At 43.4% G+C, this 15,175-nt stretch overlaps 1 protein-coding gene across 3 annotated transcripts in view; it reads right to left on the reverse strand.

Moving 5' to 3' along the window:
- The window catches only part of piezo1 (piezo type mechanosensitive ion channel component 1 (Er blood group)), an 87,681-nt gene that overhangs the window by 23,012 nt on the left and 49,494 nt on the right, over positions 1-15,175 (reverse strand). For all 3 annotated transcript variants that reach the window (XM_085243097.1, XM_085243095.1, XM_085243094.1), the window contains exons 23-36: positions 13,974-14,078; positions 12,675-12,831; positions 11,219-11,462; positions 9,978-10,074; positions 9,612-9,777; positions 8,935-9,024; positions 8,731-8,813; positions 8,151-8,228; positions 6,056-6,156; positions 5,836-5,962; positions 1,672-1,737; positions 1,143-1,315; positions 899-1,002; positions 230-397 (exon numbers count right to left, since the gene is read on the reverse strand). In XM_085243097.1, the coding sequence (XP_085099223.1) occupies positions 230-397; positions 899-1,002; positions 1,143-1,315; positions 1,672-1,737; positions 5,836-5,962; positions 6,056-6,156; positions 8,151-8,228; positions 8,731-8,813; positions 8,935-9,024; positions 9,612-9,777; positions 9,978-10,074; positions 11,219-11,462; positions 12,675-12,831; positions 13,974-14,078 (1,759 nt within the window). The remainder of the gene's footprint in view (positions 1-229; positions 398-898; positions 1,003-1,142; positions 1,316-1,671; positions 1,738-5,835; positions 5,963-6,055; positions 6,157-8,150; positions 8,229-8,730; positions 8,814-8,934; positions 9,025-9,611; positions 9,778-9,977; positions 10,075-11,218; positions 11,463-12,674; positions 12,832-13,973; positions 14,079-15,175) is intronic.

A 15,175-nucleotide genomic window follows, 5' to 3' on the forward strand; every position in this document is an offset into this window, starting at 1 on the left:
TGTCAAAATTTCGAGAAAGTAACTCGAAACTTCGAGAAAATAACTCAAAATTTTGAGTTATGGATCCTTTTTTTTTTTTTTTTTTTTTAGTGGCGGAAACGGGCTTCCATAGAAACATGCTAGAATTGGGCTGCTTGAGAGATGTTTTGTGGCACACTGCTAGTTTCATAAAGTACAATCACTGCCTGTGAGTGTCGGTAACTTTACTCAGAGTGTCCCCAGCATCTACCTGTCTCCCAGCAGCTCACTGGCTGTTCTGGAGTGTCTGCCTTGCTGCTGGTTGGATAAGTCTGGGATCAGTCCCGTACTGCTGGATGGCGGTTTTGGAGTTAGGATATTCCCACTGCTGTTGAGTCTTAGCTTGGGGGTACACTGGTTTATGCTATCCTCCAGGCACCTGAGACACACACCAACAAAAATTGAGGACAAGAAGTGGATTCATCTACAGAATTAAATCATTTGGATGAAACTAATGCACTGTTCATTACTAGAGCCTCAGAATATAGAATATAAATGCTGGAGAAAACAGTCAAGCAGAGAAGATACTCTAGAATTATGCAGTCCATTTTATGGCAAGCACAAAGAGTGTTGAAGTAGGACAGTTCCATACATTAAGAGGAATTTCTGCCTTGGATAATACATTTATTATGGGTGAAAATTGTAGTTTTTGAGGTCATAATGACTTTAACCTTTGACAACCTACTTCTATTCATTTTATCCCCCAGTCAAAATAAAAATGTATGCCAAAATTGAAGTAATTCCTTTAGGTGCTCCTGAGAAACTATGTTCATGCAAAGGACCACTTGAAAACTGACGCCACTCCCCACCACGCCCAGAGGGATAAAAGCTACATCAAATCAAATCCACAGGAAACATCGGTGACCCTGCAAACCTGTACCTGGTAGAATTTTCTGCATCGGTGTCGTCCAAACACGTCTCCAGGGTGCAGCTTTCACTGCCCTGAGATTCCTGATCATCTCTGGAGTCTGCTGCTGATCCGCGCTGTCACCAGAGTCACACAGACTGTAGTTAGTGTTCGTTTCTATGTGTTTGTACGTGCATGCATGCATATGTACGATCCGTGTGTGTGCGTGCGTGCATGTGCACTTGCTTGTGCATACTGCACACTCTGTTGTGTTTACCTGCTGAATCTTTTGGATGATGAAGTAGCGCTCATTGCACAAAACAGTAGAAATCTCTCTGTACTGTTTAGTCAGTAAATTAAGCCACTGAGTGAGTCCATCAACCATCGCAAGCACTATCACCCCCAAGAAACGCAGAATATCCAAGATCCTCTGCACCGTCTCACCACGACCTGCACAGGTAAAAGACAGACAACAAAGTATGATGTGAAGCCACACTGAAAAAGATTCTTATATAATTAATGCAAATTATATCAGGGCCTCGGGACTTTATGCTTTCCCTGAGTCTTTGGATTCTCATGTTTTGTAAGTTGAGTTAATGATGTCATTCTGTGACTCGGTGGTTCCTCTGGTGTTCCTTCCTAATCTAGTTCAGCCTGCATTTCCCTGCGTGCATTCTCGTAAAGTAAAACACAGAAAGAAAGCCATCTGATAGTACACAAAACCACACAAACTGGACACAAACTATGATGATGGAACCCCTTTGCCCCTGGTCAAGAGCAGAAAAGCAGGGACTACGTGAACCTACCAGACTCTTGTTGCTTTGACTCCCCATCCTGAACGATGGGTTCCTCGTAATCATCATCCCCAGAGCCTAGACAAAATCAAATACACAAAGACTGTAAATATCTGCATTAGTATAGTATATCTGTACAATCTCTACCACGTAGATGCAACCTTTTAATACCAATAAGTCTGACAACTTTTTGGTTTTTGCATGTCTTCAGAAGGAAAGAAAATGGTTATAAATTGTTTTGATAACAGCATGTGCCTTTGTGTTTCACTGCTTCTCTTCACATTAGTTGTCAAAGACCAGATATAATAACCCACTGCTGACTGAGACTTGTTCATTTCTGTTGCAAACACTGTCAAACCGCCATCATGTCAGATCTGTAGTGACTGTTTGGATCACTGTCATGCTGATAAATGAAGGTGTTGCCAGTTAAATACTTTACAGATGATAATGTATGGTGGATTTTTCTGAACGAGTCGATTGTGGGCGCCGGTTTAGCTCGGTGTACTGAGCAGGCGACCACATGCCGTACGGCTGAGAGTGGCCAGCCGGGCTTTAGAGACAGAAAGTTTTAGGCCTGCAGGTTCTTCTTTTGTCATTTTAACCAAGACGTGCCAATTTTTAGCAAACAGCTCGAATCATTTTGTTGGTCCAAAAATACAATTTTATGTCCGTCAAACTGCTGTCTTTGACACTTTCTGTTGATTCAACTAAAGAAATTAACCAACGTATTTTGTGACACAAAATTGTCATGTGTAGAGACAACGCTGGTTTGACCATCGAGTTCAAAAACAAACACACACACATTTCTCTTTTTTTGTTTGTTTTTGTTTTTCAAAAACAAACAAAAAACAAAAACAAACAAAACAAACATTGATCAGGTACAATGGCTGGACTGAAAAGGAGTGAAAAAGCAGTGGATGCCCAATGAATCCTCTCCAGAAACCTGGTGCTCAAGAACACTTAAAACTGAGAAAAACATCCAGAGATGCGATGTGGCACCAGGCTTGTAGACCTTACTCTAATGCTTTGGACAAAGTGTTGACTTTGTTTATTTCAGGTCTGCGTGTGTCATGTATGCTGCAATCACCAGTTCACCTGACATCAGTTTAATTTGCAGCTCATTTTAATTAATGCAACATGATGTAAATGTGATAATTGATGTGAAGGCTGACTTCACACAGTATTGACCTCTAAACCTCTATGGGTGGAAAACCTGAAAAATATATATTGTTATAAAGAGAATAAAATCTTTAGCTGTTATTATTTTAGTTTTTTGTCACATAACTCGTCTTCTACCACTTGTTGTGAAAACGAGTGAAAGTGTCCCCTTAGTGTGTTTGTTGGGCAGCTTAGATAATGTCACTACAGATAAGAATATCGCCCATATGATCTTCACTGCCCTATGCATAGCCAAGAAAACAGTCCTCATGAACTGGAAAAATAAAAACAATCTTAATTCTAACCAATATAGAAATTATCTATTAGATTACATTAGTCTTGACACAGCCTCTGCCACCACATCAGATCAATTGCTCTGGGCTCCTTTGATCAGCTCCATCACCTAGTGGGGGTGGGGGGGTCATAGTTTGGTCCCGCCTTCACTGTTGTGATTGGTGTGGGGGTAGGGACAGGCTTAGGGCGTCGGGGGGTTCCCCGGAGGCATCTTCCTTGGGGGGCTCAACCCGGGGTATCGATCATGGCCTATTAAGGGCTCTGTTGGCTCTCAGGTGACTGTTTCCTCGTGGCTGCGTGCAGCGGGGCTAGGGGAGGGTCTGTGCTGACGGACGTGGGTTACTGACCTGGTAGCCTGGCTGGCCCTGGGTGGGTCCGGGATGGGCGTGAGGTTCTGGGGGCACTCCGTCTCTGGGCTGGAGCCCGGGCCGGGCCTCGGGGGGGGCTCTTTATGTCTGTCTCCACGTTGGTTGAGTGTGGAGTAAGTGCATATGAGAGCATGAGGGTGGGAATGGATGTTTGTATCTGTGTGTGCCTGTATGTCTGTGTCTATATGTCAGGTTGGGTATCAGACGCCACCTCTCTGGGGACATCTCAGGCCCTCCAAGGTTTGGAGGCCTATCTCCCCCCACCACCACTTCCCCTGCCAGTGGCGGACCCCCTCAGACATCGGTGCGTTGGTGGTTCTTTGTGTCCGGGGATGGGCGTCCAGGTACACACCGGCTCACTCCTTGGCGGCCGCTTATCGGGGCCTGGAGCCTGGGGCTCGCTCGGGCCACTTCGGAGGTGGGGTGCCCCCGGCCTCTCGGCCTGGGGCTCGGTCACTCAGGCACGGCTGGCTGACAGTGGCGCAGCTGCCCCTCTGTTGGTCTTCCTTGGTCTCTTGTGTTCTGGGGGCCTCTGGATGTCTGGAGTTTTGATCTCCTCCATACCTGCTTCATGCCCTGGAGGACGGGGCTGTGGCCCCCCCACACCCTCTAGCAGATCATTACATGAAGGAACCTTTTAAAAAAACAAAAAACAAGCGCGTCCATGCTCACAGGTGTACACACGGGTGATCACACCCACAAACTACACCCTTTTTGGCTCCTACCTCAAAGCACACTGTGTGCTGTTGATCTTATGTGCTGCACAATAATGTTTAACATTTAGTATTTACTGTCATATTCCCATATATCATTGTGATGTTGTTTATTCTGTTACTCTTGTTCTCTTCTGCTTGCTTTCTTTTTTCTTTCTCAGCAGGTGATCCAGGTGATTGATATATGCATTTTTTTGTCTGCTTATTTTGTTGGTTTTTGGTTTTTGCCCTTTATCCCCGTCCCTCTTCCCCGCTGTTTTTCTTTCCCTCTTTCTTTTCCCCGTTGATTTAGCAATCCACCTTCATCCATGCCTTCACCTGTGGCACCAAATGTAGTGACTGAAAGAGGAAACGATTCTGTGAAGAAGGCTGGGCTCTCCCAGGGAGAAAGTAAAGAGCTCGGTCATTTCAAATGAGCTGGAATTGCTTTTCACACTCAGCCTGTTAATTAGTCCACTTTAGCTTAATTGAAATTATTTTTTTTTTATTTTTGTAATGACTCATTAAATATATAAACAAAAGTAAAACATACCTCCAAGGGGCCTATAGCAACTTTCACTTGTTTTCTTTTTTTTTTAATTTATTTATGTTTTTATATATATCTATATATATATATATATATATATATATATATATATATATATATATATATATATATATATATATAATTGCATCTTTAATGGGTCAATATATTCCACAAAACCACAGCTATACTAATTGTTATATGCATTTTTTGTAGTCTTTTTTTCTGCCTGTCCCGTTTGGCTCTTTTGCATCAGAATTATTGTCTAAAGGCGAAGAAAGATGCCCAACGGATTTACTTTACCAAATGGACCATCCCAGCCTTGCCGTAATGGTTTACTACGGTTTATTTTATTTTATTTTCACTTGCTAAATACGGGACAGACTTGACTGGAGCATCAGCATAACCACTGACAGAGCGTACGCGTGATCAAGACCCTGAGATCCTTAAACTGCTCCACCTGGAGTAGTGACTTGAATGTTGCTGTTGGAGCACATGGTCCAGTGCCCTTTCTTAAAGGTGGCAACAGATCCTTTGTAAGTGAGCAAACATACAAATTTAGGAGGGGATCAAATGATTATTTCACCCCAACGTGTCCATGTTCTTTACTCTATGGTTTTGCTACTATTTTTTGTATTTAGCAATACAGTTTATTTCATTTTGCAATCCGTTAGGTAGACAAAGTTTAAAAGTTTGTCTTGCAGCTTTAAGCATTCACACTACAATCAAGAACTACATCCTTTAGTCACTGCATTTTGGACTAAAGACTTAACTGGACTTGACTTGTAACTATGTAACAAGACCCTTTGTTGGGGTGAAATTTGGAGGGTTTGTAGACAAATTGCTTCAGTTTTCTAACTGATCGTTGTCACATCGTAAAATTGTCTGAATGGATTAAATCACAATCATTTTAGCTTTTACACACATAAATACTTGTAACAGTTGTGCAAAGCTGTTTACAGTTTTACTGCCAAAGGACATTAAGAGGCTGAGAGCAGTCAGTCATTTACTAGTTCACATGTTATTCTCACAGATTTATAAATGACAGATTTTCCTGTTTGACTCCAGGGATGCCGTGTGATCCAATATCTTATCAGAAATCGATGTAAGTAAATCCAACCTTTTACTGACAGAGCCTCGTGTGAATCAGCTCTTTCGTCTCCCTCAGTTCTCTTCAGTCGACCCTGTCGATTCTGCCGTTCTCTCAGAGCTGTTTTCACACTAGTCACCCATGCCTGATACGCCAACTGGGAGAGACATCTCATTTTAGCAACAGCATACATCATACAACACAAAACTTTGCGCTTTTGTTTGTGTGAATAAATTGTGTGTGTGAGCACCTGACAGGCAGTCTGTTTCTGAGGCTTCTGTTCTTCAGACTGTAGCTCATCTTCATCCTCGCTGTCAGATTCAAACAGGTAATAGTCTCCTGAGTGTAGCACTGTAAGTAGGAAAACATACTGTCATGTAAATAACTCAAATAAGTCTCTAATGCTGCCATAACAATCATTTGTATATGTTGCTATTGTTGCCTTTAATGCTACTTTTTAGAGTTCTTTTCATTGTTACTATTTTGGGGTCTTTTTTTGAAAAAGCTGCTTTTATACCTCGCCAGTGGTTGAGTAAGCACACAAAATGTTACTGTATCTTTCTACAATGACAAGTAATGAATCTAAATCTCGGTCTGTATCATAGCACCAAAAGAAAATCTGGTCATGTAGCATTTACGATGGTCCGTTCTGAGCAAACACGGCTCATTTTATAGTTCTTGAATGCATCGTTCAAACCAAAATCATCACTGCTCATAGACACAAGCAGGACTGCATCATCCAAAAATGACAAAGACTAACTTTGCCTTCTTCATAGATACAGGTTGTTACTGTAGTAACTCAGCTGATGACCACAGCCACCCCCTGTTCCCTCCAGAACTGCCTTCAACAAGATGTGGTGAGCAAAGGTGGATATACTTGTATCTCCCTGCTTTGTAGTCTGTACACAGGGGTTTTCATCGATGGATGAGTGGACTGAGGTGGATGTTGCTCATGAGGTAGGGCGGATCACCTGCTAACTGGAACGTTTGAAAGTAGTTTGACCCCTAGCTGCTCTAGTCTCCATACCAAAGCATCCTTGGGCAAGATACTGAAGCCCAAGTTGTTCCCAGTGCATTCAGAGTATGTATGTTTGTGCATGTTAGATGTCACAAAGTTCGACTCTACCGGAGCTGATTATTTGTGTTCTTTTTTGTGAGTGAAAACAGTTACACACAGAGACACAGAATATATTGGTTCTATATATGTATGTAACTGACACATGGGCTAATTTGTGAGGACAATGTTTGAAATAGATGTTCATGTGAGAAATAGCTACTAATAAATCTAACTGTGACACTGCAAGAACTGAATGAAACACAAAGTGTCAGTTATGCAAGCTCAGTCATCCAGGTGAGGAAATCTCAGCACCTTTGCACAATGACTGAAACTAGCATCACTGACTATCAATGGGCCGTCAGGTCAGTTTCATGATCAGTGGTGATGAGTCGCATTCACAGAGAGTTGGGGAATGGCTGCAATCACAGCAATGTAAGACACTAACCCTCACCCCCTCCTCGATTCAGAGATGGGGAGTCAAGGAGGCCATTTACGTGAAAAGGGAAAGACCATCTCTGAATGGAGGAGAGGGCGTAAGAGTACTCAGAGAGGCAGAGAGGGATAAGGAGAGAAATGAGGTGTGTCTGGACACCAGGTGACTGCATCTCAACAATGGTGATTGGATATCCAGAGAGAAGGAGAGAGGGGGATGCACAAGGGCAGAGTATAAAAATGGTGCTCGGGAACATTTGCCATTGGTTTTTTTTCTCTAGTTCCTGTGATGAGCAGAAGACGAATGAAGATCTGGCTCTGGACATCTACAGTCAGGCTGCTAAACTGCTTCAATAAAACATCATCAAAGAAGTCTAAATTGTGGACGTTCCCTTTTCTCTTTACTATTTTACAGAAACAGTAAAGGTAAAAGTCTGAGTATTAATCTACATCACAGGTCACTCCAGCCTTCTAAAGTAACAGACCATTCTAGGCTTAGTTTTCCAGTTAAAATAAACCCAGTCGTATTTCAGGAGCACAGATCTAGAGAGGAGCTACCATGACGGACGTGGTTGGGAGGACCGGCCTGCGAGGCTATTCAGGGTTTCTGTAAGACATCCAGAAGCCTTTGCAGACTTCCTGTATTGGGCTGCTGGTTCCACAGATCAACACTCTATATTCAAGACTGCATACAGAGACTGCATACAGAGACTGTTCTACTACTAAGACTACAGGCTTGGCTACAGATCTTGTAGCCAAGCCTGGAGCTCTGTCTGTTGTTTAGACAGACAGAGCTCTTGGGTTTGGGTTATTTGTATGGTTTTCCACATATCAGTATCGTCTCCATCCAGGCTACCTGCAGCATGGTCCAACCACGGCTGGTACCACAGCTTCTTCCTGGACCTCTTTTTTCCTGTCTGCATCTCTGGATCATCTGGAATGAAAACAGAAGTTCAAAGAGCTTTCAGGACAGACTCACTGCGGGGATGCGAAGCTTAGAGTTGCACTAGCAGTTGTACTAGGAGAAGTCTGGCAAGTGTTTTAATCTTTTTTGGGGGAAACAATCTTCCTAATACAAGTGGTCCTAAAACAACACAGAAGGAAGAACAGAAATACAAAAGAAGAGTAAATGTTAAGGGTGTAATGTGAAGCTAACTCACGTGCAGCACAGAGAAGTTTTATTGACTAACAGAAGTGAAGAAAAATGTACGGAACAGGAAGGAATACAATGAAGGGAAATCAGGACACCGAGGCAGGAAAGAGGATGAGGAGACAGCAAATATGCTTCTGCAAATAAACATTTTTACAAAGCACAAATAACAGAAAGTGTTGTAGAAAGAAAAGAAGCTGTATCTAACGTATGTAATTGATTTCAGATGACACTGATTAAACTTCTGGCAGTGACAGGAAACACACGGCAGTAAAAAGAGCCGCACCGACAGCCGGGCTTTCTTTGGAGCTTTCACTTATTTTGTGTCCATATTTGTACTTCTGCTGCTTGGATCGAATTCTCTGCATCCTGAGGACAAAAGAAGAGAAGGACACGGACTTCATTTCTGTGATGCTTTGTTTCTGAACACTCTCATTTTCAGGGTTTCTTAGAATTTGCGATATATTTTTCCATTGCTGTGAGCACTTACGATCTCTTGAGTTGCGACAGCGATTTCTTCTCAGCTTGTTGGTGGAACTTGATGTTCTTCACAATACTGGCTCTAAAGAGCTCGAAACCCCTGAGAGGAAAAGGTCAGTTAGTGCCATCAGCAGTTTACAGCCAGGAACCAGGTCGTTTCATGTTCGTGAACAAAAGTGTGTGCGTGTAAATACAGGTGTCAGTATAGCTGCCACCTGCTGTCCCAGCTGGTTATGGCCACAGCCTTTTTTCAAAATGTTAAATATGAAATGAGTATTACTGAGCAGCGGACAGGGTGATTGTCACGGTGACAGCACATTAACAGTGCACTATGACAGTGAAGTGATGAAACATGTTTTTGGCAGACGCTGTGTCACTGATACCCGTGCACATTGCTTCAGGCCAGGTCACGCACACACTTTGTGCCAAATATTTCGGTCAGCACGTGCAACATTTTAGATTTCAAATATTGCCGGTGAATGCACCAAATAACCACAATGGTAATATCTGCAGCGCTTCTGTGGTCAGGTGAAATATGAATCGTCTAGATTTGTTGTGTCTTTGGCATCGCGATAAATATAACTTGTGAGTAATTAAAGCATTTTCAAAACTTCTTTTGGGTAAATTCAGGACAAACATCTCATGCACGTTTGCGTGATGTCAGTCAACGATGTCACCGAGTCGTACCTCGAGGCCTGTTTGGCAGAAGCCTGCAGTTCAGTTGTCACATGAAGGAAGTAGAAACTGAGGAAGATCCTTCTCTGCAGCAGCAGGCACAGGAAGCAAATACTGTCCCACATTATTCCGGCTTCTTCTACTGGGAGACTGCACGTCTTGTCACTAACTGCTTGTGCTGTCAAGAAATCCAAAGAAAGTAAATGTGAATTTTGCAGAACATCAATCCCCATCAGAATTAAAGCTTTTTAAAATACCAAGTACAACCAAGACTCATTTCATATTGTACTTGGCAAAAAACCCCAAAACAGATTGAAGGCACAACGTTCAGTCTGAGTAGAAACTGATACGGCAGCTCAAGTATTTTTAAAAACTTACGATCATAGTATCCTTTGACTGTGCATACCAAGCTGAAGAGTTGGATGACCCAGCAGAAGCCCTTCTGCATCTCAAACACAAACACACATGCCAGGATCTGAAACACACAAACACACATAAGCACAGTCAGTATTTCTATATGTGACGTTTTGTATACACAGATTCCAAACTTGTTCTTTTTCTTTATATCATGATATCACAAAGTGATGAGGCGTCTCTGTGGGACACAGAACCTCTGGCTTTTTCAAAGGCTCCTATAAAGAAATGACAGCACTGACGAGAGACAGCTTCACAGGACTCTCAATGACAACACCTAACACTTTGTGAGTCCTGCTTTACCAGACCGTGTTAATCACATCGACCTAGCAACCAGGTACCCGCCCCCTGACGACCTCTGTATTCCTCGACCGGTTGGTGAGTGGTTACTGGAGTACGCTGGCTGAAAGCGATCACAAAGCCTTGGTCACAGCAGTTTAATGGGCAAAGCTGATTTGTCTGCAAACACTCCCTAAACAACGAGCAAGTGTTTGAACTGGTCAACTGGCTGGTTGTGTTCTACCTGAGCACCTGAACTCAAAGTAAAAGCAAACGCGTTTGAAGAGGTGGAACACACCTAGCACTGTGGACCTATTTCAGCCTCAATCGCCTCAATAACCTCCAGAAACCACTCGCCATCTGGTTGAGGAATACACATTTTCCCCTAGCAGTCGATGTCACTGACCATCGTCTGTCCTTGTGTGACTGAGGCTTTAGCACAGGGGGGGGGCAATCTCAGTCCACGAGGGCCGGTGTCCTGCAGGCTTTAGATGTGTCCTCGAACCAACACAGCTGATTTAAATGGCTAAATTAGCCCCTCAACATGTCCTGAAGTTCTCCAGAGGCCTGGTAATGAACAATCATGTGATTCAGGTGTGTTGACCCAAGGTGAGATCTAAAACCTGCAGGGCACCGGCCCTCGTGGACTGGGATTGCCCACCCCTGCTTTAGCAGCTGATTTTTACAGCAAACCACTGCCATGTGGTGGGGGAGGAGCCAGGCGGTCCCTGGACATCACATCGACGGTTTGCTTATTTTTTTTAATGTTGTTTTTTGGTAAGAGTAAATTATTTTTCAAACAAGGTCAAACAAGGTTAGCCTTGTGATATCATCAACATACGTGAAGCAGGACAACACATTGTTGCTTAGTTGTGGATGTAAACGTAAAATATATTTCATCACCAAACTATAGATGTTATACTCACAGATAAGAGATTTTTAGATATGATGACTGCCACATTATAGATGATGAGACAGTCCCACAGGTTGAGGCGAGTTCTGGATGGTTTGCCCAATAGCTGCGTTCCAAACAACAGAAAAAAGAAGCAAGCAAGCAGGTAGCCCAGTCCAAACACAGATATGCGAGTCGACCCTGTGATAAAGACCACCGACAACACAAACCAGAAGAAGTGGCGAAACACCAAAACCTTCGCCATGTCCAGGTAACTCCTACAAGAGGAAAAAGAGAAAACAAATCATAAAATACATATTTGAATGACAGAGCTGCTCCTGTAGTGAGATGGAGAAGGAGAGCAAGACAAACTATGAGTAAAATCCATTTTTTCTTTAGATTTAGATCGAGAACAGGCAGGTCAGGCTGCAGTGCACAGTCTTACAACCACTTCTTCCATGTGCTAGAAAATCATGAAGGTAATGTGTGAGGCCATCTGTCAGAGAGTTAAAGTAAGGATTAAGTGTCCTTTTACAACATCACATTAAAGCTTTCATCACAAAATGTCAAAAGCAAAGTTATTCATACTGTTACATACGTCAAGTCCACAATTTCCACTCTCACCATACGATGGCTGGTATAGGCTAGCTGCCCCCCCAATAAGCATACGCGAAAGAGAACGGGTGGATGAACGGATAATAATAATAGTATTTTGCAAATATGGGAAAATGTGGAAGGAAATAAATAAAAACTTTACCTTTTCGTTTTCCAAGAATATCCCCTTTTTTTCTAATTTGCTCCTAACTAACAAAACTGTGGCTGCACTGTCACACAGTTTGCTGTGGTACTGGGCTGACCCTCTACAGGTCACAGCCTCAGCAGAATTTCTGTTCTAAGGGTGAATGGACTGCTTCTCATCTTGTAACTTTCTACTAACTAACTAACTTAAAGGGCTTCATGCATCATGCCTCATTCACACACATTCATACTGTGATGGATGCATCGAAGAGCAGCCTGCGGTTGCATCTTGCTGAAGGATATCTGGCATGCAGACAGGCGCAGCCAGGGATTGAACCACCAACTTTCCAGTTAGTGGATGACCTGCTCTACCACCTGAGCCCACAAGGGGGCTCCATTTTCTCCAATACTATCTCAATATTGATCATTGATCTCATTGGCTTTAAATTGCACAAATAAGTGATTTCACTGGGATTTCTGTTGTTTCTATACAGTATCTACAATATGAACTCAGCTCCATGTGGTTATTTTCCTTCCCTGAAACAGTGTTTGCATAAATGAAGCTTAGAGTTCAATAAGCACGCTCTATGGCCTCACATCTGTCCACTGCTGGGAGCTGACAGCTAAATCTAAGCTTTATCACTCCCACTTTCCCACGCTGTCAAGCTGTTTGTGTCATCACTCCAATCACCCAAAGCAGGTTAAATTTGAAATGACTGAAAATATAGACGTATAGACTTTATGATATTTACCTGCAATTCATGAAATTAGGTGCAGGGTTAAACAATCGACCTTCCATTGGTTCTGGTTCATCTGTGTTCTCTCCTGCGAGAACCATCCACTCCTCCACGTGCTCACACTCAAACACCTTCCACTGCTGAGATGCACACATCAGCAGCACAAAGTCCGCTGTGGGCGCACACAACATAACGCAATGATTTTCACCTGCAGCACTGAATTCTTAGTAACTGGAATACACACAAAACTATACATGACAACGTCTGTGAAGTCCAAGGAGTTTGCAAAGCAAAGCGTCTGGACTTCTTTAAGTTGCTTGAAGACGTTTCACCTCTCATCCGAGAAGCTTCTTCAGTTCTAAGGTCAAATGGTGGAGAGTCCCAGATATAAACCTAGTGGGAGTTTCCCCCCACAGAGGGACAAAAGGACCCCTGATGATCCTCTAATCGCCTGAGCCAAGGTGGGAAACTGGGCGTGGGTCCCAATCAGCCAGAGTTTCGGGTGAGTTCATTGTGAAACCTGGCCCCACCTTATCATGTGATGTCCTGAGGTCAGATGGCCCAGGATGTGAGTGGGCGTTAAGGCGTCTGGGAAGGATCTCAAAACTGGATTATAGATGGCAGAGAGTTGGTGTCGTAAACCCCCGCCTCTGTTCAAAGATGGTCGCTCACAGTGGACATAGATGCTTCTTTCACTCCTCTTTCAAATCATCTGTCCTCTCTGTCCAAAATGTGAACATTGGCATCCTCGAAAGTGTGTCCTTTATCCTTTCGTCCCTCTGTGGGGGGAAACTCCCACTAGGTCTAAATCTGGGACTCTCCACCATTTGACCTTAGAACTGAAGAAGCTTCTCTGATGAGAGGTGAAACCTCTTCAAGCAACTTAAAGAAGTCCAGACGCTTTCCTTTGCAAGCTCCTTTGACTACAACATGACAATATGTTAACTGTGAACTCTGACTACACATTACAGTCAAATGTACTTGTTCTACTGAGCGCTCTGGATTTTATACTATAAAGAGCAGAATTTGTCTACATATATTATTATATTAACACACAATTGTGTAAATAGTGTCATAAACATTAACAATATGCAGAAGTTATTGGAACAACTGTGAGACGACAAACATAACCAGCACAAATATGCCTTTTAGTGTAATAAAAACTGCTCTTTTGTGACAATTTCCAATAATAATCCATACAAACTCTGAAGTGCACTCCATTAGAATATGCACACTCCACACTGTGGGAGTGGCAGTGACACAAAGGTTTGCTTTGTTCACTCATGGATGGAGTGACCAAGCACACAGACTAACCTATGAGATTTCTGGAGTTTGGAACAGTATAAAAATCAGGCAGATAGATCCATTTAATGAGAGCCGAGTTCATCAACACTGGACTCTTCCATCTCCATGGGTAGTCTACAACAAGCACACACAAAAGCAGAGACATACAGTAGTATTTATAGAAACATGTGTAAACATCCTCTCTGAAAAGTGCCCGACTGACACATAAGACCGACCTTTTGTAATCGGCCATAATTTAAATAAAACAAGTGAAATGGAGACAGTCCGCACACGCCTGCATTTCTCAGACATTCCACACATCTATAAAACTACTAGCTGAAATACGAGCGGCCTCAGCTAATTCAGACAAACAGCACATCCATCCACTACTGTTCATCCGGGCTGTACAGCAGAAAAGCCCAGACCGCCCCCCATCAGCGGGAACACCAATGTGCTCTCAGGTCAGCCAGGTGATATAATCTCTCCAGTGTGTCCTGGGTTTTTGTTTGGGGGGGGGTTGCTCCTGGTAGGACATTCCTGGAAAACTACATCCAGGAGGCTCCCAGAAACCATCCCAATCAGATGAAGGAACCACCACAACCTTTCCATGTGGAGGAGTAGTGACTCTACTTTAAGTACCCTCCCGAATGATTCACCCTGCCTCTAAGACTGAGCCCATCCACCCTTGAGAGAGATATAATTTCCAAAGCCTGTATACACAGTCTCATTAATGTAGTCATTACCCAGAGCTCATGACCATAGGTGAGTGTAGGGACAAAGATCAGCCTGGTTTTATACTCAGCTCTGTTTGGACGGGACTGCTACAGTGTCTGCATCATGGATGATGCACCTCCCAGTCTGAGGACCATGGTCCTAAGGCAGGGGTGGGCAATCTCAGGCCTTGAGGGCCGGTGTCCTGCAGGTATTAGATCTCATCTTGGGTCAACACACCTGAATCACATGATTAGTTCGTTACCAGGCCTCTGGAGAACTTCAGGACATGTTGAGGAGCTAATTTAGCCATTTAAATCAGCTGTGTTGGTTCAAGGACACATCTAAAACCTGCAGGGACACCGGCCCTCGTGGACTGAGATTGCCCACCCCTGCCCTAAGACTGCTAATTCTCCTTCCCACCAAGTCAGACTCTGCTGCAAACAATTCCAGTGCAAACTGGGAGCCCCCACCTGAGGAAGCGCACAGAACCAGCAATATCTGCAACCAGCAGGGCTGCA

This window comes from Mchenga conophoros, linkage group LG13 (genome assembly GCF_057382185.1).
Source record: "Mchenga conophoros isolate Kocher_MC1m ecotype Shallow Benthic linkage group LG13, M_conophoros_male_GT1.1, whole genome shotgun sequence".
Taxonomy (NCBI): Eukaryota; Metazoa; Chordata; class Actinopteri; order Cichliformes; family Cichlidae; genus Mchenga; species Mchenga conophoros.